We start from the raw sequence: 27437 nt of genomic DNA, 5'->3' as shown, positions 1-27437 counted from the left end.
ATTAACCAGCTGTCTGCTTCTTCCCCCCCCCGTGGTTCGCTTGCTCCGGCGCCTAGTTCTGCGCTGTCTGGAGCTGAATGTGTATTGTAGGGCTGTGCACATCCCAGGTGTTCGTAATGTTATAGCGGATGCTCTCTCTCGTTCACAGTGGGACGTGTTTCGGGCAGTGGTGCCACAGGCCGACCTGAAGGGTGTTCCGTGTATGACAGAGATGTGGTCCTTGGGTCTGACAGACTAATGGAGTTGGTCCGTGGGTCGGTCGCTGCGGCCACATGGGAACGCTATAATAAGGTTTGGAGGGAATGGGACGGTTGGGAGGTCTCGTGCCCATCGAGCATGAATAAGGTCGGCTGATGGCGGGCATTGGAAGTTTATGTTTTTATGACGAGGGGGGAGGTGAGAGGAAGTGTTTTTTAGGAACCACTGGATGTTTATTGGCAAGGACGGTTGGGTTTCTGTATGACACTGTGTGTTGAGTTATATATGTATATATGTTAATTTATGATTATTTATTTCTAACAATTTGTTACAGAAAAGAAGAGTTTAATAAAGGAAGTTATGGATGTGTTATACAGTAATTTATTTATGTTTTAATAAATGCTGTGGCCGGTTCATCCATACTACGTTGTCTGTCGTTATTGGGGGGTTGAATGGGGTTAGTTATGTGTACGTGGCATCGTAATTCCCCACTATGTACATACATGGCAAAATATTCTGTGGACAGATGAAACCAAAGTTGAGTTGTTTGGAAGAAACACACAACACTATGTGTGGCGAAAAAGAGGCACGGCACACAAACATCAAAACCTCATCCCAACTGTGAAGTATGGTGGTGGGGGCATCATGGTTTGGGGCTGCTTTGCTGCGTCAGGGCCTGGACGGATTGCTATCATCGAAGGAAAAATAAATTCCCAAGTTTATCAAGACATTTTGCAGGAGGACTTAAGGCCATCTGTCTACCAGCTGAAGCTCAACAGAAGATGGGTGTTGCAACAGGACAATGACCCAAAACATAGAAGTAAATCAACAACAGAATGGCTTAAACAGAAGAAAATACACCTTCTGAAGTGGCCCAGACAGAGTCCTGACCTCAACCCGATTGAGATGCTGTGGCATGACCTCAAGAAAGCGATTCACACCAGACATCCCAAGAATATTGCTGAACTGAAACAGTTCTGTAAAGAGGAATGGTCAAGAATTACTCCTGACTTGAGTTGTGCACGTCTGATCTGCAACTACAGGAAACGTTTGGTTGAAGTTATTGCTGCCAAAGGAGGTTCAACCAGTTATTAAATCCAAGGGTTCACATACGTTTTCCACCTGCACTGTGAATGTTTACATGGTGTGTTCAATAAAAACATGGCAACATTTCATTCTTTGTGTGTTATTAGTTTAAGCAGACTGTGTCTATTGTTGTGACTTAGATGATGATCAGATCACATTTTATGACCAATTTGTGCAGAAATCCATATAATTCCAAAGGGTTCACATACTTTTTCTTGCAACTGTATGTGATTATATCCTTACTTGTATAGTATTTATTATCTGAACAGAAAGGGAGAGGGAAGTGTATGGCTAGCCGAGCATGTTTTCCCCCTAGCCCTGTTGCCATGATGATAGTCACATCTTTGGCAGATGTATGAGACATTCCCTCCTCATCAGAGAGTCTGTGTGTCTGCTTTGAAGCGCTCTTTACAGGGTCACACGTACACACTATCACGACTGCATGCCTATTACACTGAAAATGTAACGTTCATCAAAAGAGCCTTTGATACCATGCGAATGCATCGTTTCTGTATTTTTAAAGGGGGAAATGCTCGATTTTCTTTTAAAGATTTAGCAGGTGACATTATAATCCAGTTCAGACAAGGCAAAATGAGGGCACACATTGCAAATGAAGAGGAGAAATAGATACATTGTTTCATTTCTCCTTTTCTCTGTGGGCTCTCTATGCTGACTGCCAGATGTAAAGGGCGGAGCTTCTAATAATGATTGACAGGGAGCTAAGATGGAGGCGCCCAGTTACAGGATAACACCATTCTAGATTAATCAACTATTTAATAACCCAGCTGTTGTAGCGCAAAAACTGCCACAAAGCGTTGCCAGCGTGGAAATCTACGTTAATCTGGGTCCTCAGCATCCCATTGTTGGTGCAGGGTGACAGACACCCAGACATTCCTCGTATTTCCGATCCCCATACGTGGTGGTGGTGGGGAATGTAACTGAGCGGGTATTTCTGCTCCTTAATCCCTTGGCCCATTATTTTGCCAGTTCTATGCCAGTCCCCCTCCCTTGGCACCAATAGTAGCTTTAAACCCTTCCTATCACTTTAAGGATAAATCCGAAGTTCCCCTGTGGTCTGGTTTGATTTAGATTTAGTTACAAACAGTGTTCCTCTCGCTCTCTGTTTGATGCTTTCCTTTTGCCTCAGTGATTTTCCCAGAAATGGTACCAGGACACCTTTACTAATTAGCCCAATAAAACTATCATAATATTACCCCGAATGTCAGTGAGCTGGGGAATAACACGTACAGCCCACTAAACAGCTGAAAACCGTTTACCAGTCAGTGCATCCTTTCTGGTTAAATAATTTGATATTACTTAATACCTACAGCTAAAGAGCAACACATGATCAATGCTAGCTGAGCGGAGTGCAAAGATTTAATGGCTTGTAAACCTGTTCCATAATACTTGGCATCTAAACATGCTTATTTCTAGGAAGGAGCAGCCTCGTCATCAACAAACCGGTACATGCGGCTCGGTGAGCCCAGTAGGCGTGGGGCATCATGGGTAAACAAACGAGGATGTTCTCTGTATATTAACACAGGAACGTAGAAACCAAAAACAAATCAGTCAGTTGTCATCGAACGCTCCGGATCAGGGCTGACAGATCGAACATGTTTTGCTGTCCATTGGCCACAAGAAAAGTGCTGCCCTGCAGTATGTAGAATTCATAAGCTGCAGGATTCCTCGGTGTCTAATTGCTTAACTTTCCTCCTGCTGCTTTTAAATTCTGCACACTGCATTGCGGCACGAAGTGTATATTTGTGCGAGACAACAACTCTATCTGTACCCTTTTTCCAAAACTATCATACTTTTAATTATTCCCTATTGACCGATACAAACATCCATGGTCTGTTTTGTAGACTCAGTAATATTTTCCAGGGACTACTCTAAATGCCGTAAACAAACAGCCTACATACCTTCCAGATATTCTGACAGTTTTATAGGGGGTAGATATCACAACTAGGTTCCTCTCTCATCATCCATTGAGATGAGCATGTTACCGATGCACTAATTCTCTGAATTTACTGTGATGGACTCGTTAGACAAAGGCCACTGTGCATGCCGATGTTCATTCCCAGAAGACAATTAGTAGAAGAAGGTTTGTAGTGGTGAGTAAGTTTTAGGCCAAGCTTATGGCATACGGCTCGTAATTGTGAGCCCTGACCTAACAAGCATGTGAAAGTGACTGAAGTACCCCTTTAATAGAAAAATGTTTACTGTAAAATGTGTTTTCAATTTTAAAGGATCACTATAGTGGCAGGAAAACAAAGCGGTTTTCCTGACACTATAGTGCCCTGAGGGTGCCCCCACCATCAGGGTCCCCCCTCCCTCTGGGTGACTATAGTGTCCCTTTAAGCTCAGTCCAAACTAGCTGACAGTTTGAGAATAGCAAGCCTGTATCTGTTATAAAATACAGACATCTCGGGGCAATAATACACAACTATGGCGAATTCTACAACTTTTACAAATATATTTGAAATGCTACATATTTCCTATATCTGAATTAGATTTTTTTTTAAATATTTCAACGCTTAAATATTGCATATTTCAATGTTTATAACTGAAATCATTTGCATAAATTAAAATTAATATGACTTTTATTGTCTGTTTTATTCCAAGAAAAAAATGTTTCCTTATATTAAATTGTGGAGCAAAATAAAATATAATATGTAATATATATAGAAGGCTTGGCCTGTAATTGTGGGAGGCACTTAAATTCCCTATTTAAACTCAGTGAGCCCCTGCTTACCTGTCTTCGACGATCTCGGAAGTGCTTCAGTGTACTTCCGGTTTGCAGATCCGTAACGTCAGTATTCCCGCCCGCCGGCAGCCCGGTTCATACGCCCGGTAGCTGTATTCGTGAGTATTCCGCTTCCTGCCTCTCTCGGACGGCATCAGAATCGTAAGTTTAGCCCTGTCGCTCACGGGCTCGCATTCAATCCGCTTTTTCTCGGTCAGTGTAACACGTTCAGTTACACTTACACCTCGTAGTCTCCTTCAGCCACAACGGGTTGCCATACGTTTTTCGTTCAGGGGGTACGATTGTCTTCATTCTGTTCCGTATTCAGGGGCTGTGTTCACGTTTTAAGCTAAGTCTTAAGTGGTTACGTTTGATGTGAAAGGGGTTTAAGCGGTTTAGTAGTGCCCAGTATTCTCAACTTCGGTGTTTAAAGTAGTTATGTGGTCCCCTTATGCAGGGCCGGATTAACATAGGGGCTGATGGAGCTGCAGCTCCAGGCCCAGGCCCATGGAATAGGCCCATTGGTTTAAAAAAAAAAAAAAAAAAAATTTTTTTTTTTTTACATTTTTTTTTTTTTACACACTACTCTTAGGGTTGCCAGGTATTTCTCATGTATTTCTTAGGGTTGCCAGGTATTTCTCAGAAGTATTTCTCAGGTATTTGAGGCTGCCTAGCCGGTGCCGGTATTGCAGTAATACCGGCAATACAAATGTCTGTCTCAGTATAAACATAGTTTATTCTGCAATACCAGCGCCGGCCAGTAGGGGTCGCTGTTTGTGTGGAGAGAGGCAGTGATAAGAAGTTACGGCATCTCCCTCCCTGCCTCTCTCTACTCACTGATCCGCGGGGACCAGTTCTGCACAGAGAGTCCAGACAGCAGCTCCGAGACATGGGGACGCTGAGACATTGGGCACTGGGTAACATGGGGACCCTGAGCATGGACGTCCGCAGGAATTTTTCCGGGGGGAGGGGGGACATAATTGTAATGACATCCATGCTTGGCCCCTTTTTGACAGTGTCATGAAAGGGAAGGAGCATAGTCATTTTCACATAAAGCCAGGGTGAATAGCGTTTTCACAACTATGGTGTCAGGAATATATGTTTGTATTCCTTACACTATAGTGTTCCTTTCATCAAATTACAGGAACATTCTGGTCACCATAACAACTTTATCTAAATGAAAATGATGTGATGCAAGGAGGCCCCTGGGTGCTCTTTCTTTGAAGGGGTTAAACCGCTCTCAAATGGTTTACCCCCAAAGGCTTCCTTCAGCTCCAGATCTCCAGGTCGCTCAGTGGTATTCAACTTCTGAAACAGAGTGTCAGGAAGTGCAGATTGACGTCAGGCATGGGTGCTGCAGATTGGCTAGAGTGGTCAGCTGACCCTCTAAGCCAATCGCTAGTTCCCGATTCATAAAAATGTTTTACGTTTTTATGAATGGGGAGCTACTGATTGGCTTAGAGTGCTAGCTGACCCATCTAGCCAATCAGCGGCACCCCTACCCAGCGGCCCTCTGTGTTTCCTGACACTCAGTAAATAAAAGTGAACACATTAACACTGATATTGTTTGTTTTTACCTGGGGAGATGAGAAGGTCCAAAGTTTCCCTGCCAGGCCCAGGTACCAACGCCTAATGATGTGGTGTCCAGAATGAAGTGCTCCAATCTCATTTTCTTCTCCTTCTTGGCCTTCTGAGGCTCCTTCTGCTCCTTTACCTTTCTGCTACTTTCTGCTTATTTTGCGCCCTTCTGCTCTCTTTCTGATCCCTTTCTGCTCCTTGATGGCCCTTCCTGCTTCTTGATGGCCCTTCCTGCTTCTTGCATACCCTTCCTGCTTCTTACTGCCCTTCCTGCTTCTTTCTGCCCCTTCCAGCTTCTTGCAGCCCCTTGCTGATCCTTTCTGTTCCTTCTGATTCTTCCTGCCCCTTCCTGCTCCTTGCTGCCCCTTCCTGCTCCTTGCAGACCCTCCCTGCTCCCTCTTCCTACTCCTTGCTGCCTCTTCCTACTCCTTGCTGCCCCTTCCTGCTCCTTGCTGCCCCTTCCTGCTCCTTGCTGCCCCTTCCTGCTCCTTGCTGTCCCTTCCTGCTCCTTGCTGTCCCTTCCTGCTCCTTGCTGCCCCTTCCTGCTCCTTGCTGCCCCTTCCTGCTCCTTGCTGCCTCTTCCTACTCCTTGCTGCCTCTTCCTACTCCTTGCTGACCCCTCTTGCTCCTTGCAGACCCTTCCTACTCCTTGCAGACCGTCCCTACCCCTTCCTGCTGCCCCTTCCTATTCCTTGCTGACCCCTCCTGCCTCTTGCAGACCCTTTCTGCTCCTTGCTGACCCCTCCTGCTCCTTGCTGCTCCTTCTACTTTACCCTCCTGCTCCTTGAAAACCTTTCGACCCCTTCCTGCTTCTTGCTGCCCCTTTCTATTCCTTGCTGGCCCCTCCTGCCCCTTGCAGAACCTTTCTGCTCCTTCTACTTTACCTTCCTCTATGCGGTCTCCCCCACCCCCCATCCCTCACTTACCTGCTCTGTAGGCTGCCTCTGTGCTGCTCCCCTGCGGTTTCAGTCATGAGAGAGAGGCAGGGATAAGCTGTAGCTTCCTGCCTTTCTCCATTCACAGCGCCACCTACTGGCCAGCGCTGGTATTGCACTGTATTCTCACACTAAAACGAAAAATAGCAGCACAAGCTGAAAAATCCGGGGGGGCCAAGTACCCCCTTTACCCCCCCCATTCGGATGCCAATGACCCTGAGACACTAGGGACACAGTGGCCCCATGTCTCCCAGCCACTGTCCCCAGTGTCTCAGTGTCCCCATGTCTCCCAGTGTCCCCATGTCTCTAAGTGTCCCCTAGTGTCCTAGTGACATCAGGACACATGGAGACATGAGGACACAGACTCTAAGGGACACTGGGAGACATGGGGATACAAACACTAGGGGACACTGGGTGACATGGGGACACTGAGAGGCATGGAGACACAGGGAGACATGGGGACAATGGGCGACTGAGACATAGGAGACATGGCAGTGTTCCCATGTCTCCCAGCCAGTGTCCCTAGTATCTCAGTATCGCCATGTGTCCCTGGTGTCTCTCAGTGTCTGTAGTGTGCCAGTGTCCCTAGTGTCTCAGTGTTTCCTAGACTCCCAAAGTCCCCTAGTCTCCCAATGTCTCTGTGTCCCCATGTCTCCTAGTGTCTCAGTGTCCCCTAGTATAAAAGAAAAAATCTCAGGCACTCAATGTGATAGATTTAGGCAGGTTTATTGGACACCGCAACATTTCGACCTGTACCCAGGTCTTTATCAAGTCTCCAATGTCCCCTATGCATCAGTGTCCCCTATGTATCAGTGTCTCAGTGCCCCATGTCTCTCAGTGCCCATAGTGTCTCTGTGCCCGTAGTGTCTCTGTGCCCGTAGTGTCTCTGTGCCCGTAGTGTCTCAGTGTCCCCTAGTATAAAAGAAAAAAATCTCAGGCACTCACTGTGATAGCTTTAAGCAGGTTTATTGGACACCACAACATTTTGACCTGTACCCAGGTTTTTATCAAGTCTCCAGTGTCCCCTATATATCACAGTATCTCAGTGCCCCATGTCTCCCTGTGTCCCCTCGTGTCTGTCACCCAGTGTCCCCAAGAGTCTCAGATTTCCCAGGTCTCCCAGTGTTCCCTAGTATCTGTGTCCCCATGTCTCCCAGTGTCCCAATGTCTCTCAATGTCCCATAGTGACATGGGGACACTGGGAGACATGAGGACACAAACACTAAGGGACTGGGAGACATAGGGACACAGACATTCCCCCTTTTTGTGTATGTTCGCCCTTTCGGACGTTCTGGTTATGTGATTTGTGTCAGTAGCCCACCCTTTTACCGCATCCATAGACTTCCTGCTTTACTGGACACTGCTGTTAGGGGGTATGGGTTTACTTGAAAGATGAAAGCATGAGATTAGCAAAGGGTATGTGTTTTCTCATAGTTGCATCCTATGAGTTTCCCTACAGCATCATCTCCATCAGATACATGACGCTTAGGAGGTAGGACTGTTTTAGTGTTTTTGGTCAATAAGATTTTGTAATTAGGCCCATCATAATTATCAGCACCAGGCCCACTGGGCTCTTAATCCGGCCCTGCCCTTATGTCGTAAATAGCTAAATAGTGTAAATAGGGGGTATGTTGTTAAATTGTGTTAAATGGCTGTTCCTGTCCTGTTTTTGTTGTAGTTCTTACTAGTACTGACACTTCTCGCAAGTGGCCCTTCGCGGGTGTACGTTTTCGCAGCTTTGTTAAGAGGTAGGCCTCGGTGTCACCCAGTTCTTGTGTGTATGTTGTAGTTAAATAGTACATATCGTAAATAGGTCACGTTTCTTTTCCTTTAGTTCCATTGGTTCCCTGCAGGATTATACTTTATTAGGTCAAGTAAAGTTTCCTTCCTCAGCAGGTATGTTATTGGTATGTCCTGACGGGGGGGGGGGGGGGTTCGAGGACTAGTTGTAATTTCTCCCGCCAACTTAGGTATGTTCCCGTGGGCTCTTTGCCTATAAGGTTAGAGGTCCCGCAAGGCATAGGTCAGCCCTTACGTTCCGAGGTTCAGGCCAATCGTCCCAACGCATAGCTATAGCCTTGCTTCAATATTAGTTAGGGCCTCACCAGTCACGGCCAATCATATTGCTTCTTTTTCATGTCACCGAGAGGCCAACTCCCCGCCACCCACCTCAGTGGCACCAAGGCCCCACGCGCCAAATCATAGTTAGTGCCTCTCATAGCCGCTTGGCAAGTAGTTAGGGCCTCATCTGCCACCAACAAAAGCTAAGCTAATACAATTTCGCCTATGGGCACTAGCCTAGTAAGTGGGGTCCCTCCAGCTTTTTAATTTTCAACACTAAACTCGCCCTCTCTGCCCCTTAGAATGTCCAACGCTTCGGTGTTAGAAGACAATCTGTCGGTTTCCAGCACCCCGCTCAGGTCGGGCACGCAGAGAACGCAACCAACCCCTCCAAGTCCAGCTTCCAGCTATCGCTCCTGGACTATCCCTAAGATTACCGCTGAACTTAAAAAGAGAAATATCCCTTATCCGGCTTCAGCTAGGAAGAATGAACTGTTTCGTTTATTGAACTCTACTGAGGATAACGAAAGGCCTGGCCCTAGTTCGCAGGTTAACGTACTTAATAGCCTGGCTGAATTACATGCCATGATGGCCTCCCTAGTGTCCTCAGTTGCCACCATCAATAACAGATTGGATAACCTGGAAGCTAATAACGTCCCTTCAGTCCCCGAGTTGCCCGGGCCGGTTGTCCAACCCACGCCCGCTCTAGGAGGTAACAGTGACCCTCCACCGCCTAGGAAAGTTTCCAACCTTATTAATCCTATTCACCTGATACCGCAGTCTCTCAGACGTGACATCATAGAGGGAAAGGATGTTAACTTGGCCTCGCTACTGATAGCGGCTCAAGACGTGGTTGAAAACAGGGCATACACGTTTGAGGACCTATCAGTAGTGATGAGGGCCAGGGACCCTAGGTTGAATAGGAAACTTAACATCCCTGAGTTTGTCTTGGCATTTGGCCTATACAGAGACGTTATCTGTACTGCTTTTCCCCTCCGCAGAGAGGAGCTGGATTTGTACCTTCACAAGGTGATAGAGTTGGCTTATAAGTACGGGGGCTTTGCCTTCTACGACTATCACAAGTCGTTCTCCGCTAGGTCAGCCGCTTCGTTGTCCCAGTATAATACAGTCACGGACTGGGGTCAGTTAGATACAGAATTGTTTCTCATGCATTTTGCAGGTCTCAAAACCCCTTCCTGTGCCATTTGCTCATCTGCAGCTCACTCTATTAATTTCTGTCCCGAGAATGTAGCTATCCCCTCTACCAGCAGCGCCAACTCCGATTTCCAGTCGACTTCCAGCCAGAAGGAGGTTAGAGATAAATTAGGCAGGCCCATAGTGTTCTTGGGAAAAGCTCAGGTCTGCAATAATTTTAATGCTGGGGGTTGTAGTTACAGTGCTTGTAGGCTGCTGCATGTGTGCTCGCTTTGTTTCAGGGCACATGCCAAGACGATGTGCCCTAACAAATTGTACCCTAAAAAGGCTTCTACTCCAATAAACATTCCGAGTTTGCAACGTTACCTGGCTAATCATCCTTCTTTGCATCTGGTGGAATTTCTCACGTCAGGGTTCACTCACGGGTTTCACACAGGCTTTGTCTCTCTCCCCTCAGGCATCCTGGAGTGCCCCAACCTTCAGTCAGCTCTCACAGACCCCGATACCCTACAAGTTCTCTTACAGAAAGAAGTGGATAACGGCTTCATGATAGGCCCTTTCACTACTCCTCCTTTCTCCTCATGGAGGACTAACCCTCTAGGTATCGCCACTGGGAAGTTTAACAACAAAAAGAGGCTTATTATTGATTTTTCTGCACCACACGCTTCTCCCACACCTAGCCTGAATGCACTAATCCCGTCAGAAGATTTTTCTCTTCAGTACGCTAGAATTGATGATGCCATTCAGGCGATTATTAACTCCGGGAAGGCGGCCTGGTTAAGTAAGTCGGATATTACCAACGCCTTTAAGTTACTTCCCATCCATAAATCACTCTGGCATCTGCACGGAGTTAAGTGGCTAGACAACTACTATTTCGCTACCAGGCTTACTTTCGGCTCCAAAAGTAGCCCCAAGTTATTCGACCTATTCGCCGAAACCTTGACATGGCTTCTCCTTAACTTCTGCAGATGCCCAGTTGTGATACATTATTTAGATGACTTCCTCACCATTGAACCTCACCACTGCACTCCACGCAGCCTTCATCTCTTGCTCACGCTCTTCAAAGATTTAGGTGTCCCCGTAGCCCAGGACAAAACTGAAGGTCCCAAAACCGAAATTACTTTTCTGGGGATTACACTCAATTCTGTCACCATGCACGCCAGCCTACCCCAGGAGAAAGTAGACCGTATTCTGTCTTACATTAGCACCTGCATGTCACTAGGCACTTGCACCAGGAAACAGCTACAGTCACTTTTAGGCTCACTTAATTTTGCCATGAGAATAATTCCACAGGGTAGGTCGTTCATTTCCAGGATCCTTTCACTTTTGCACGGTCTCCCTGACGATGACTCCACTACAACCCTAGACGAGTCGGCTATAGCTGACCTGAGAATGTGGCAGCTGTTCCTTTCCTCGTGGAACGGCAGGTCGCTGTTTGTTCCCCCCGTTTCCGACGATTCCCCAGTACTCTGGACTGACGCTTCAGGGGCCTTAGGATATGCGGCCATCTTTGGAGACGAGTGGCTATTCGACTCATGGCCGGTCGAAACCACGTCACTCGAGGGTTTCAGTACCACCTCCTCTCTTTTCGAGATCTACCCTATCGTTGCAGCAGCTTACACGTGGGGGGTAGAGTGGAGGGGGCAGTCAGTCAGGTGTTTTTGTGACAACTTAGCTACCTGTAACATCATCAACAAGGGCCGCTCTCAGTCCCTCACGATCATGAACCTAGTCAGGAGACTCACTTGGCTAGCAGCTAATCTCCAGTTCTGCATATCCTGTGTTCACGTCCCAGGTATACTGAATACTGCCGCTGATGCTCTGTCACGCTTCAATTTGCAGGAGTTCTTCAGGCTACATCCTACTGCTTCCCAGCGACCCAGGGTGCCTCCAAAGTTCGAAGACCTGGTAATGCATTAAGCTCTCTCCTACAGCTGAGCGGCACGCTTGCTCAGGCGGGTTTATCCCTCAACACGAGGAAAGCCTATTACAGAGCATATGAACTGTTTTTGTGTTTCATTCGTAATTACTGTGTAATAAATGTTTTTTCTGTTGAAACCATGGTTGCTTTCACAACTTTTTGCCACTTTTCTCTTCATCTATCTTACAACACAATCAAACTCTACTTAACGGGAATCCAACACTACATGTTAACCTCCTTTCCCAACAAGTCTCCTTTCCTTTCTTCCTACCCTCTTAAAAGTGTCCTCAAAGGCATTCACAACTTGTCAGTACACATACCCACTAAACGCCTTCCCATAGATAGTAAGTTGTTTAAGAATTTGTCCGATGTACTCGACACGTCCCTTTTCGAACATATCACAAACCTCGTTATCAAATCAGCGGCTTATCTAGCCTTTTATGGTTTCTTGAGACCCAAAGAGTTCACTGTAGAGAGAGCTTCTGATTTCAGCTCGTGCCTCCAAAAGAAACACTTAATTAAAATCTAGATCACTACACTTTGTCCGTTACCCGTACCAAAACAAGCCAAACAGGCCCACCAGTGGTAATTAACTTTTATCCCACGTCAACCAAATGGTGTCCCGTCCGTGTATTGGATAGGCTAGTAGCAGCCCAAGCTAGTTCCGCTCCTGATAGCCCACTTCTAGCTTTACTAGGGAAACCCCTGACCACAAAAATCTTCATGCTGTACATACGCACCCTTTTACTCCGCTTGGGACAAAACCCACGTTCTTTCTCGGGCCATTCTTTCCGCATTGGAGCAGCCACAGCTGCCTCAGGTAATCATGTACCGACACACATAATTAAAAACATGGGGAGGTGGAAATCATCTGCATACAACAGATACATTCCCAATCCAGAGAAAGAGATAAGGCTGGCTTTCTGTGATATGACTAAATGATGTACCGCTTAATAAACGCATTTTGTTTCAATGGTTATTATTTTTGCCCTCTTTTACAGGCCTAACCTTACGTCAGTTTCGGCACACCTCAACTGACTTGCTATTAAGGAACTACTTGTTTTTAAACCCTGTTTTCCTTACGTCCTCGGAATGTGCCGTACACAAATAGAAGGCTTGGCCTGTAATTGTGGGAGGCACTTAAATTCCCTATTTAAACTCAGTGAGCCCCTGCTTACCTGTCTTCGACGATCTCGGAAGTGCCCCTCCCACCGCACCCTCAATTTTATCATATTCCTAGGTGGGCCCTCTTTTACAGGCCTAACCTTACGTCAGTTTCGGCACACCTCAACTGACTTGCTATTAAGGAACTACTTGTTTTTAAACCCTGTTTTCCTTACGTCCTCGGAATGTGCCGTACACAAATATATATATATATATATTGCATGTTTATATAAGCACTCCACTTGTGGGTTTAAACTTTGGCATTTGGGATCCAGAATGATTTAACGCACCTTCACAAACAAACATGTGGTGGGCAAGTACACAGCGAGGATTTATTAATTTAAAATGTATTTGTATTAGAATATTTAGACATTACGCTTGGCAGTGAACCCAGTGACTATGTCCCTAGGCACGAACCAGGCATTTCCCATAAGGAAATGTACCTCGGTGATTAACCCCTTAAGGACCAAACTTCTGGAATAAAAGGGAGTCATGACATGTCACACATGTCACGTGTCTTAATTGTAATTAATTTATGAGAATTTAATATTGATTTTTCAGTTTTACCATCAGCACACACGATGATAATTCCCTCCTTGTTACTGTAAGAGCCTGAAGGCTGGTAAAGCATTATGAGAGTTGTAGTTCTAGCTGATGTCTACCTTTTGCCCAACCCAGCTTCTTGGCAAATCCTTTACATGTATCTCAGACACGAGGGACTGGATTTGGATCACAATGGTTTTGTCTTATTCACCCCCTGTTTACAGCAAACAGCTTCCAGAACAAAATCACAACAGGTCTGCTTTCTGGGAATACAAGAAAACATAATACGGCAAATGACGGGTAGGACTATTAGAAAACATATCGGAAATTAAGAAATTAGTTGTTTTTGGGGTCCCCCATTTTCCCTCCCAATTTCAAAGGGTGTCTCCGACCTAGATGCTTTTTGGTAAACTAAACAGAGTTTGTAGAGAATTATTGGAAAAGTAAAACAATAACTAGGGGCTGCAGATTTACACCCCAATATTCCATTAATACTCCATTGATGCCAATTTCCTCCAAAATACTTAATCCCCCCCCTCTTACCCTCCCCCCCCCCCCCCAGCCCACCAAAATTTAAATATGATAGAAAGGAATATTTTGGGATTTACAAACCCTGTTTTAGGAGTTGTATAAGTTAACCTCATAGCTCACCTAGTGCTGCATGCCAGTCACTCAAGGCTGAAATTCAGGGAGACTCCTAAAATGTAGAAGACCTGAGATCCACAGGGTTGGACAGGGGCCCAGGAACCATCCCTCTGTGAAGAGATAACTGACACGAGTGGTTCAACACTGAGACATTCCTAATGTGTAGCAATCACCACAGGTTCTGCTTATTGCTGCATTTAGCCTGTTTCTTTTAGATATTTATCCAGCTATCCATCCTTTACTGAAACAGTTTCTCTCTCTCTATTACACATGTTTAGCCCCTGCAATGGTTTTCAATATATTAATCTCGCCCTATTCTCGTCCAAGGTGAACATTTTCAGGAGGTTATGTTGGAGGAACAGAAGAGTTTTCTTCAACTCAGCTGGTTCGATCAAAATTGATCAACTCAGTTGTCCACTAATCTTTTACTGAAACCAGTCAATTGTTTAGTAACAACAGCCCGTGAGCTTATTGGCCTACGCTGGAGGTGAGATGTGATGATAACAAGCGAACATTTTCTTGTATTAGTGCTAAATTAAAGACAATGTTATTTCCATTATGTGTGCACACTCTCACCATATGAAGCCTAAGCCTAGACATATATATATATATATTACCCACAAAAGGGGATTCAGGAGAAGAAATTTCAGACTTCACTGAAGACTTTTAGGTCCAAACTTCTTTGTATACAATTTTCATGGCAGGCTTCCTGATCTGGCGGAGAATGCAGCACGTACTGTAGCTATTAAGGCGATTAAACAGTTACATTACAGACAGAGGTTAACCTGTCTAATTAGTTAAACACTGGCAGACAGCCTCCATATCTTCAGATCAGGAAATAACTGTAGACTTTGAATGCCTCAATCAGAGTTGGAAACGGCTCATATTATGAATGTCGCAATAGGTTTAGGGTAATATGTGGTTTCAAGAATATCTCCCCCCAATTACCTTTGGAAACTTTGTTACCATCCCTTTGTTGTATACTTGATATGCTTGTTAATGACACAAAAGACTGATTTGTGACCTTGGGCGCTCAATTAACCTACATTTTAGAGTTAAGCAAATTAGAATTTTCCTTGGATAGGACATAAACCAGTTTACGTAGATCAGACAAAAGCCAACACTTTCTCCAGTGACAGGATTGTCATTTATAAACCACAGCAGATTTGCCTCGAGCTCATCTCTTTCATTTTATTTGTGTACATTTTCCCACAAAGTGTCACTAATATCTGGATCACCACCTGTTCCAGCTGTAAAATCAGGTTATTTGCCCGAAATAACCGCAATCTATTACTAATATTGGTTGATAAATAAGGTTCCTCCAGGGGTCACAGTCTGACAAAACAAAGAAACAGTGTTTTATTTATCTTAACTTAGAATGAGTATCTGGAATACAAACAGCGACAAAGGCACACAAGTAAAGTGTCAGTGTCTTATCAGATAATAAATGGCCAACATATTATATGGGCCACAAAATGAGTAATTATCTCAGCAAGAAAGACGTGCCTGTGTGGAGCTCTCTTAAAGATTTTAGGAAGAAGCAGACTACTGTATTAAAAACTCTCCAACAGGCCTCACACCTCAATACCCCCACCCAGCAGACACTATGCGATGAAAAAACAAAAAAATCTGCATCCCAGAAACATCAAAACTGCCTGATATTAGGCTTTTATTTGACAGGCCAACCATGTGGGCTGCTCCTAAGATGACGCCTGCAGAGTTGGCCCTCAAGGGCAACCCGTGACAAAGAAAATACTCCTGCCTCTCTCCCGGCAAGTAGCACCTACAACGAGTCTGACTCGGATCAGGACTTGTCTCCAGCGACAAAAAAGGGACATTAAAAAAAAAAACCTCCTGCTGGAAATGAGACAGATGTGGAAAGACCTGGTAGACACCCAAACTGAGCTGGGGACCCTGCGTCAAAGACTTACAGATGTGGAGTCCAGGGACGAAGCCAGGGAAAAAAGGCTGCAGACTGCCCAAGATGAAATCCAGGACCTTGCTCAACAAGTCCAGAAACTTACCAGGACTGTGATGGTGCTGAAATCACGGCACAGAAGGAAGAATATCCGCCTCTGCTCTACTGCCCTTCCTCCAGCAACTACTGACCCACATGGGTGCCAAAAGAGAGGTGCAGACCCTGAGATTGGCAATTTGGCGTTACGGATCCGCAAAGCTGCATATCTATAGTTGTAATGGATGTATGGCTTCATATATAACTTTCTTATACCAATGTTTTACCATCTCATTACTCTCATACTGCAAAACAGTTGTATATTGCGCGTGCAAAATCCAATAAAATACAAATTAAAAAAAATAATTAGTAATTATTTCTATGCATTTAATTAAGGGAAAGATCTCTAAAGCTGTGTTCATTAAAGGAACTCTCCAAGGACCCTAACCACTATAGCATGCTGTAGTTGTTATGGTACCAGGATTGCGCGGATACCCCCTCCACTTAAGTAGTCAACCTGTTTCAGAATGATTTCTAACAGGGGGATGGCTGGGCACTGCTCCCTGCCTCCACTACATCAGGCAGAGAGACGGAAACTGTTAGCTCTCTTGAGCTAAGCCCTCCAGCGCAAGCATATTAGCTGAGAATGTTAGAGAATTGCTCTCAGCCAGTAGCTAAGCCCTGCGCTATTTGTAGTGAAAGTTGGGAGAGCGGTGCCAAGCAGATCCTAGGTAAGATGTCAAAATGTTCTAAAATTGTGCATTGCAGTGGTTATGGTGCTCAGAGTGTTCAGTCTTGGAGGAGACTGGAACCCCTTGAACCAAACCACCCAGATGCAGTTTGATTCATTCATGATTTTTACAGTAAATTTGTAAAAAAAAAAAAAAAACCCCAAAAAACACTATTGAGTTCATTCTCCAATTGATTTCCACTGGGATTTTTTTTTTTGTCAGCTGAACTCAACTTCAAACTGCAGATATATTTTTAACTAATTCTGTTGGACTTCAAAGACTTCTCACCAAATCTGAGGGTTCATTCTGCCCAGGAATCACTCTGTTGTTAGTTTTCCCGTCCAAGACAGTTCACTTTAAATAATATCTGAGCTGAGAGCATGTAAAGACTGGATTATTTTACTTACCGGTATAGGCTGTGTTATCCACACATCTTTATATGGCTGGCCCACTTTAACCCACTCAGCCCAGTCTGCGAGATAAGTGGTTTATATTTACATCCTCTCCTTATCTCAGACAGTATAGGATCCTGGTTCTGGCCTCGCTCTTTTACTTTGAAATAAAGGGCACGGGGATGAGAGACAGCACAGATCTGGTGCCACTCACAGCACGGATGCAATCACACAGGACAATTAGACTTTGCTCTGTAATTAGTTGACACAGTGTGCTGGTAGAAGAACATTAGTTTAATTAGCTAGGAATGCCTCAACGTGAAATTAGACAATCAAGCTGCAGAAAAATGGCAAAATAAAGCCCCCCTCATTGAACACAGAACAAGAATGGTTTTATTTAAATAACTCCTCTTTATTTCCTCCCCGTAAAACATTATTCCAACCAACAATGTACCTTAAAATGTAAAGATTAGCGATTAAATAACAATCATAACACTGACAACTGATAGATTCCAATATAAACTTCGTATAACGTTTAGTTATTTATGGCGCCCTAACAGGGGTTATTTATAAAACAGGGTGTTCAAACCTGACTAGCAAAGTGTAGGAGAAAACAGCAAGATTTGACAAAACAAATGATTTAATTTAGGTGAAACATGCCCAGTTCAGCTATTTTGGGCTACATTTAGTTTACGCGACTGTATAGTGAAACCCGCCCCCCCCCCCCATAAACTACCAGGACGCATCAGTCTGTATCACTTGTAGCTACGTACGGACAGCACATGAAAAGTGTTGCTAATGCAGTATAAAGAATTCAGATGCCGTAGTATTTCCCAATGATTAACCACTTAATTTCTCTCCTGCAGCATCTGAATTCTACATACTGAAGGCAGGACTTTTCATCTAGAAGTACTATCCGTACTGAAAAACATGGTGGATCTTGCAATGCAAGCTGAATGGGATCCGGTGGATTGTAATGATATAACGAGACACAGTTATAAAATCAGGGTAATATTTGGCTGTCAATGTATTTGTGTTTTTTGGTTATTGTTCTGCAATGCCTATTATAAAATGTCCATCCAAATGATGTAAGAGGATCACTCCACACGTAACGCCAAATTGGAGTGAAATTTCGCATTATATTGCAATTCGAGAGTGAGTCGTTTGCATAACACTTCTCTTGGTCAATGAGGGTAAAGTGAAATCTTAGTCTGTAGAATTATAGGACCAGCTCAGATGTTCATCATAGCGGTTGGATTTTCAGACCCACGGTAGCCGGCAATCCTTATTTATTCTTCCCAGATTCCGCTTTCTTCCGGTAGATTTCTTCAGTAAAAGGCCTTTTAAAAGGATAAAGAAAAAAACGATTATCTGATGAGATGCAGATGAATTTCAGCAAGCATCCAGTAAAAAACCTGAGACTTCATGTGCTCACTCTAAGGATCATGGGACTTGTAGTTTGTCAACAACTGGAGAGCACTAGACTGCTTCCAACCAAACTAGTCATAAGTTTAAAAAAAAGTTTAAAAAAATGAACCTCCACTGTGGCTTATACATTGCTATATTCGCATTACAAGATGGAGTGGGGCAAATCCTGACACAAATTTAGCTTTTTTGGTTCCTGCAGATTTGGGTACCAGCTGCTGCAGAGTGCTGTAATTTTTATGAGGCTGATGACTGGTCGGGTAGAAGAGAGTTAGCCATGTCAATAAGTACTGAACATGGACTGTTAATGGGTTAATCAGTAGACACATTAACTGGTTTGAACTACGTGAAGTGTTTTGCAATTAAGAAAACAAGCCATTAGCATTTCTTTCCTCGAATTCTACCTGTGGACAAGCAGTCAGTGTTGGCTTACTGGTGTGGAACGGCCTTGATATGATAACAGATACAGGCTTTGTAAGGATAAGTTCCCATCCCAATGTGCCCCTATGTTTGCCTGGCGTTGGCACAGGTATATGGAATATTTTTGTGCATTATCTGTCACCTTACAGGCCCGGCAGAAGCCAGTGCCAAATCCGTGTGCTGATTGCGGATGCTCCACTTTAGTGTCCAATAAAGGAACTGGACGTGCTGTATGCAGACAGACTTTGGGCTCTGACAATCATCACGCCTGGTTGGGAATAGATCCCTTCATTATTTCCTGCATTACCTGCTGCAAAGCAATATTATTTAAAGGCACCCGGGGACCTGATAATTGCGTGCTGGGAGGGGCCTGGCCTTTCACGTGGACTTGCAGGGTCACTCGGGAAAAGACAGGGTTTCTAGGATTAAGTTAGGTCTTACTGATTTTTTGGGCTCTTCACAGAGGCCAGCGATAGAGGCTACTAGCTAGTAATAGCAGTATCGGAGGCTGAGGGATAAGAGGGTGTTTTAACAGATAACAGATAACAGATTTATTTATCAAACTGCTAATTGTAATGAACAGGAAAACACAGCAGATTCGGAAAAAAACTCCCATTCAGTTATAGCCACAGTTTGGCTATTTCAGGCTGAATTCTGCATTTTGGTTCTAAATTCATCACCTTTCCTGGTTTAGTGAATAAACCCAAATTCAGCTATTTGCCCTAAAACGTGCATTTCTGCACAATTCATAGTTTAGTGTATAAACCACTCTATAATCACCGCTGCCGCCTACACTGTACCCAGCACATGCGGGATATGCAACATCAAGGCTCTAATTAATATTCCTTTTGTAGTTTCTTTGTCAACTAAGGTTGAACTCGGTGCCTTGTGAAATGGAGCGAATGGGTAGCGTTGCTCTGTGTGTCCGTTGTATTAATGCCCTCATGTGTTCAGAGATGTGACAGGTCAATCCAGCAAGCATTGTGCTGGCTCAGCGGACAGGGCTGGTTATATTCATCCTGAACCCTAGGGAATTGTTATTTTGTTTCAAAATGTTTGCAGGTAGTTGACCTATTCTACAGCGAGAAGATGAAAAAAATAATAATAATAATAATAAAAAAAAAAAAAAATAGAAAACATAAAAAAAATAAAGAAATAAAGAAATAACACCAGAGATGAGAGAGGAAGACTTGTTTTTTGTGATTATCAAAGCATTGTTCCTGTTTCTAAAAGCTTTAGGATAAAAAAAATAAATAAAAAAACAGCGAGAGCAAGGAGTAGGCACACTGACTGCAACGGTTTCCTGACAAACTGGTCGAAAATAAAATACGTCCATCGGTCCATGTGTGTTCAGGGATATAAAGTTAATACATTTACAAGTGCCACGTATTGATACTTGTCCCGGAATGCTGGCATTTTGGACCTTGAGACTCACAGTAGTTAATTGGTGTCACGCCAGATATTCCCCAGTTAGCCAATTATATTCTTAATTTGATGGCAAGATAGGAGGCTTCATATTTGCTTTACTTTCTTTAACTCAAACCTCCCAGCAGCAAAGACATGGTTAACCGTGTAAAGTAAAAGTTCAACCAATCACAGTAATTCACCTCACAAACCTGTCGCCTCGGCCGTTTGCGGCACGGCAGTCAGACGCAAGGATCCTTCCTGCTTTATGCTTCTTACTGTAAGTTTGTTTTTCATTTGACCCTATATATTTCTTAATTACAGATAGAAAATAAGGCTCTCCCTGCCATTATCTATACCCCTGTCATCATTCTTATTTATCACACACGGATTACATTTGGTTTCCCAAATTAACCTCTCGCTGGCATCTACTGTGGGTGACCCCCACTGTTGATTATTACCTCTGATTTATAGTTTGTCTGCCTTTTGTTAGTTTGTGAGTGACCCCCACTTCTGTGAATATTTGTGGCTAATCCCACTATCGTCTGCTTTGTGGCTAACACCCACTTACTTACTACACAATGGCTAACACCCACTCCATACTTACTGTACCTCTGGGAAATCCCCCACGTACCGGCAGTTAGGGTGAACCCCAACTGACCACGGGCGAAACACAATTACTTTATTACTCACCACTGATTTCGGCTGACCCAACTGGTGAACTGTATTTCACATATTATCTTATATTGTTTTTTCATAAACTAATACAAACATGTCTGACATACCAGATACTGCTATATCGGCCGAACTTAAAGCCTGGCTTTTCTCTGCTATTGCAGAGTCGATCCGTCAATGACAGGGCTAACGCTCCCTCAAAATGGAAGGGATACACCTGTTATGGGACCTCCTCTGTGAGGGAGACTGGTTCTCACACTGCAACCTCAAGAATGCTTACCTAACGGTCCCAATAGCACATTCCCATCAGTGCTACCTCCAATTTCTTTGGCACCACAAACTATGGCAATTCACCTGCCTCCCATTTGACCTCTCCTCCGCCCCGTGGTGCTTCACAAAGCTGATAAAACCGGTTATGACACACTGATTATGGCTCAGGACCTTCTCACCCTTCAACTTCACATGGACATGACAACCTCTCTCCTTCAAAACCTAGGGTTTGTGATAAATTTCAAAAAGTCAGCCCTACTTCCATCACAAACTGTACAGTTTCTGGGCTTTCAGATAGACATCCTCCAACTAACGTCCTCCAAAATCAGGACTATAAAGAAGGACATTCGCAAACTGATGGGCTCCCCTCGCATCTACCTTCGCGATCTAGCAAGGGTCATCGGCCTCCTGTCAGCCTCCATTCAGGCCATCTTTCTGGGTCCATTACACTACAAAGCAATGGAACGCCTCAAGGCATTCTACTTGCGCAGATCCACTTCATACGATCAACTGATGTCGCTAACAGACCAAGTCCGCTTGGAACTAGATTGGTGACATACTCCTTCACAGCTTTCTGAGGTATATGGGATAGCTTCCATTACTTACCCTTCAAACGCAATGGCCACTTTGTACACAACAGCCACAACAGCAGTGAGAACTAGACCTGCAGGACTTGCCTTCCTAAGAAAAGGAGACAAAAAAATGATATAGCAGATAAAATTGGACGCATGATTACACGAATGCCATTTTCATTACACATAATATGAAAAAAGCAGACCAAAGATTTCCAGCAGAGAGCAAACACGACTGCCAGAAATCTTGCGGGTGCATTTTAGACGTCTCTCGAAGTGTACAAGGGAGAGACGATGCTTTTTGTTTTAATACCCCTCTAATGGAACAGCGCTTTTTACAAACATACGCTGAACAACAACTCCATAATAGCATCAGCAACAAGCACAGGAGGACACAGAGGACACAACGAGCTACTTCTTCGTGGTTTCAATTTAGGGGAGAATAAAATACTATTCTCTAGACCTTCTCTAAAAATTAGTTTTTTCATTCTTGGCAAATATTTAAAATATCACATGTTCTATTTTTGTTTCAGCAAGACAGAGTTTTATGTTCTGGTGCATATGCTCTACAAAATAACAGGGAAGGGAGGCTTTTTTTTTTTTTACTAAACACTGTAACGAAGAATGTTAGTTCCAATTTATCTCCACTACTTTCCAGCCCCTGTATGTCCATTTGAAATATTGGAAGATATGCATTTCATCAGGATTTACTGAAGATGACAGGACAATGGCGTATGCAGGGAACTATTCACTACAGGGTCACTATATGCACCAAAACAACTTTAGTGTAATGAAGTGGTGTTGGTGTATATATCATGCCCTTTCAGTTTCACTGCTCAATACGCTGCCATTTAGGAGTTAATCACTTAATTTATGCAGCCATAGTCACACCTCCCTGCATGTGACTTTCAGAGCCTTCCTAAACACTTCCTGCAAAGAGTCATCTACAGTGAGGGAAAAAAAGTATTTGATCCCCTGCTGATTTTGAACATTTGTCCACTGACAAAGAAATGAGACGTCTATAATTTTAATGGCCGGTGTATTTTAACAGTGAGAGACAGAATAACAAAAAAACTAAAAAAATCCAGAAAAACGCATTTAAAAAAAGTTAGAAATTGATCTGCATGTCAATGAGTGAAATAAGTATTTGATCCCCTATCAATCAGCAAGACTTCTGGCTCCCAGGTGTCTTTCATACAGGTAACGAGCTCCTAATCGCAGCTTGTTACCTGTATAAAAGACACGTGTCCACAGAAGCAATCAATTAATCAGATTCCAAACTCTCCACTATGGCCAAGACCAAGGAGCTGTCCAAGGATGTCAGGGACAAGATTGTAGATCTACACAAGGCTGGAATGGGCTACAAGACCATCGCCAAACAGCCAAGGTAACAACAGTTGGTGTGATTATTTGCAAATGAAAGAAACACAAAATAACTGTCAGTATCCCTCGATCTGGTGCTCCATGCAAGATCTCACCTCGTTGAGTTTCAATGATGAACGGTGAGGAATCAGCCCAGAACTACATGGGAGGATCTTGTTAATGATCTCAAGGCAGCTGGGACCATAGTCACCAAGAAAACAATTGGTAACACACTACGCTGTGAAGGACTTAAAATCCTGCAGTGCCTGCAAGGTCCCCCTGCTCAAGAAAGCACACGTACAGGCCCGTCTTAAGTTTGCCAATGAACATATGAATGATTCAGAGGAGAACTGGGAGAAAGTGTTGTGGTCAGATGACACCAAAATCAAGCTCTTTGGCATCAACTCAACTTGCCGTGTTTGGAGGAGGAGGAATGCTGCCTATGACCCCAAGAGCACCATCCCCACCGTCAAACATGGAGGTGAAAACATTATGCTTTGGGGTGTTTTTCTGCTAAAAGGACAGGACAACTGCACCACATCCAAATGACGATGGACGGAGCAGTGTACCGTCAAATCTTGGGTGAGAACCTCCTTCCCTCAGCCAGGGCATTGAATATGGGTTGTGCATGGGTATTCCAGCATGACAAATACCCCCCTCCCCCTCACTATAATGTTTAAGCTTCCCTTATTGCACATTCTATTTAATTTAGCATTTTCTATCCCCTCTCTGTTAATAGCCTTCTAAACCCTGCTGTTTGAGCAGGAGATAAAAACTTCTGAAGCAAGTTATTTTCTTATAATTAAAAATGAAACCAATATTTTGATTCCGAGCCACAGCCAGGGGAGATTTGGCTAGGGCTGCATAAACAGATCAAAAGTAAATAACTCTAAATGGCATAATTAAACAGTGAGGCTGCAGGGGCATGTTCTATACACCAAAACTACTTCATTAAGCTAAAGTTTTTTTAATGCCTATAGTGTCCCTTTAAGTTGTGGGGAGAGGACCAAAAAAACATTTCCCTCAAGTCATTTTTTGGGGTTTTGACTTTGAAAGCTGGTTGCCAATACTCCACTAGTCTCTGTTTAATAAAATAAGTAACTTTGGCCATACATCGCACAGTGCAATGAGGGCAGATTCCCTAGGTTTCGCCTCTCCCCAAATGTCCTCAGGCACTAAAATGCCTACACCATAACTCTATAAGAGAATGCCTGAATGGAGCCTGAATCTAGCTCAATAGTTCAGTAAGTACGTTGGATATACAATGGCTACATGATTTTGTGCATTAACCCCCCTCCCACCGCCAAAATAAAAGAAGAAAAGATAACCAACTCAGTGGAAATATGAAAGAACCAATTATGGGGTCAAAGTTTTAAATGCAGATCAAACAGTAGGAAAATTCCACTGTTCTCATGGCTAGTGATACATTTGCTCAAAACGATTCTTTCTACTTTTGAACTTTAACTAGTAAAATCGGAGACTTCCATTCTGACACACAGACTGTTAGTACTGTAATAAAAATAGTTTTTAATAATATTACAAAAAGGGGATGGGGGGACAAAAGGAAAACAATGAGCAATACATGTATTGGACTCATAGCATGCCTGGATATTAAAAGTATTTTTAGAACGCTCATTTTCAGAAGAAGGATGGAACCTTTCAAAAGCGATATAAAACTGTATCCTCAAACGTAACAGGGCTATGAATCAAGGAACGAAAAAAAGCCTGCTCTTTCAGTAATCGTTTTCAAAGGCCCCGGGGGAAAATCTTTTTCTCAGGAACAATCCGTGAAATACGTTATTCACTGCTGTCTCGTACAAAACACGCATTGCACTGTTGAAAGGAACAGAACTGATCTGTGACCAATAGTGGATATTAATATAGCTCTCAGAGACCCTGGTAGGCAGAGAAGGTAGCAAATAAATGGCGTAATTTAAAACCGTTTAAAGGCTGGATTTGTAGAATTGGAAATGCTTTGCATAAAAGAGATGCAAAGCATCAGCCCCTCTACATACAGATTGTTGAAACCCCTAGGAGGCAGGCTGAAAGCTAGCCAGATAAGGGGCACGTGTGGGGAAGTGTAGGTGTAAGATGGGGGGAGTGGTAAGATAGGGGGATGAGGGCTGTACTCTGGTAAATGGTTGGACAAATGGACGTGCTAAATGAGCCAAAAGGCCGGCTAGTGGTTGGCAAGGTAAGGTCATGTTGGAGGCCAGTTGGTGGTTAGGACGAGGGCATGCGCCCAGGATTATTTGTGATAATATAGGGGTAGGTTGGCAAGGACAAGTCTGTGGTTACATTGTATATCATGTTGATATGTTGAATAAGTGGCTAATTATAGTTGTTAAATTATAAATAAAGCTGTGGCCTATTTATACCACACATATGTCTCAGGTTTTATTTGGGGAGGATGGATGGTAAAGAGGCTTGGTCGCACTACACGGTACCCATTACCTGCACACACGTTTTTATTGTTTACACTGCCAATGCATTTGGTAATGTGCAAAAACTTAATTCTGCGTGATACGTCAGTATATGGGATGATGCAGAACTCCATGGCAAGTCTACTGAAAGACCATCAACAACATCTGAACTCTTTCACAGTGAATTCTGCAAATTCAAAGTTAAATATTCAACAATGTTCTGAAAGACCATCAACAAAGCAGGCGTTAAGAGGACAAGGGCACTTCACCCAGAACAATTCAGGGAGATGAAGTGGTCTAGGTGCCTATAGCATCCCTTTAACTCAGAGCTAGTTCTTTCAGGCTCCAAATAATGCAGTCTACCTATGAATTCAGATATTTTCTATGTCTGTTTGGACTTGCGGCACCATTTGTGGTTCCCGGTCTCCTTTTATCTTTTGAGGAATATCTCTAGAGGAACAAGCTAAGGAAGCTAGTGTACCACCTTAAACAGGTACACTACCTTTGTACACCATCTTAATTAGAGCTGATAATTTGTGGGCTCCGCCTAATGTGAATGTGCGTTGCAGAGCATTTATACCTTATTTGGACTTCTCATGACAATATTGCAGATTTTCTTTTCTCTTTTGGGTTTATGTCTGTATGTTACACCTCTTGCCTGTTTGTAGGGTGAGTGTATAATTTATGTACTAATATTAGGTCCTCCACTTTTGTTTGTAGTGTGTTTTCACTTCAACTTTTATATTTGCATGTCTTTTTTTGGGGGTGGGTAAACCCACAATAAGCTGATTATTTACACTATTGCAAATATTCTCAACATTTTAAGTGCCTTATTTTCACAGACTTTTTCCCCAAAACAAGTATAATGGTATAAAGTATTGCATAGCAAGGTAAATCTTTTGTTGGAATCAACCCTGTATGTACCTCCAATAAAAATGAAAGCAGTGCAATAAATAGCCCCGTTAACGCAAGGAGGCAGCTACTGTAGCCGCTGTCAGAAATGCATACAAGATACATAGATATCGTGGGAATAGAATGGTTATGAGTAACAAAGAAAATAGTAGAGAGAAAGGAAGGGAAGAAAAATCAAAACAGGGGTGGGTGGATAGGGGAAGCTACCTTACAAGTCAGGGAGAAGAATAGGGTCTGGTAGAGTCCATGACGTCTATTTGGAATAGTATCGGTTGTTGCTAGTAGTTAGAGTATAGTATGAGGAATTCATTCAGGGACTCGTTGAATCTGGCCAGCAGAACCAGATCTTACATCAGTCAAACTATGGGTGTCACAATACTTTCCTCCAAAACATTGATGCAGTATTGAATGGTCAGGGCTGCCCTCTTCTTTAATGTAATGGTCAATGGGGTTTGGCTCCTCTATTGTTGGAAGGTCTGCTAACCTGACCAAAAACTGGGCAGATAATAAAAAGCAAGCATGACATCATTAGCAAGCAGGGGGCATCTCATAAATGCACTATAGAGCAGTTTAAGACCATGAAATAGTACATCGTCTAAAATTAGTGAAGCTTCTAACCAACGAAAGCTCAAAATAGCCACCTCTATGAAGCCGTAGCACTGGAGAGCCACTGAAAAGTGGTATTAACATATATATTCACTACGAAATAATACACAAGGCTAAAATGTCCACATTTCTTCAAGAAAGTGGGGTAAAGAGATCTCAATGCCATTAAAAGACATTATTTATTCATAGGCGGTCACACTAGACTACAGTTTATAAAATCTTGGGCTGCTTAAGATGAATAATTGTAAACTTACTTTAGCAA

The 27437-nt window shown here is 43.5% G+C and overlaps 1 protein-coding gene across 1 annotated transcript in view; it reads right to left on the bottom strand.

Annotated features, from left to right (window-relative positions):
• PEMT (phosphatidylethanolamine N-methyltransferase) overlaps window positions 1-27437 on the bottom strand; it is a 440725-nt gene that overhangs the window by 311845 nt on the left and 101443 nt on the right. Inside the window, exons 6-7 of the mRNA XM_063430686.1 lie at window positions 21907-21981; window positions 17607-18446 (exon numbers count right to left, since the gene is read on the bottom strand). Coding sequence (XP_063286756.1) covers window positions 18392-18446; window positions 21907-21981 — 130 coding nt within the window. The 3' untranslated portion in view covers window positions 17607-18391. The remainder of the gene's footprint in view (window positions 1-17606; window positions 18447-21906; window positions 21982-27437) is intronic.

This window comes from Pelobates fuscus, chromosome 8 (genome assembly GCF_036172605.1).
Source record: "Pelobates fuscus isolate aPelFus1 chromosome 8, aPelFus1.pri, whole genome shotgun sequence".
Lineage (NCBI taxonomy): Eukaryota > Metazoa > Chordata > Amphibia > Anura > Pelobatidae > Pelobates > Pelobates fuscus.
The sequence above is the reverse complement of the archived record's forward strand: the minus strand, read 5'-3'. Positions and strand labels throughout refer to the sequence as shown.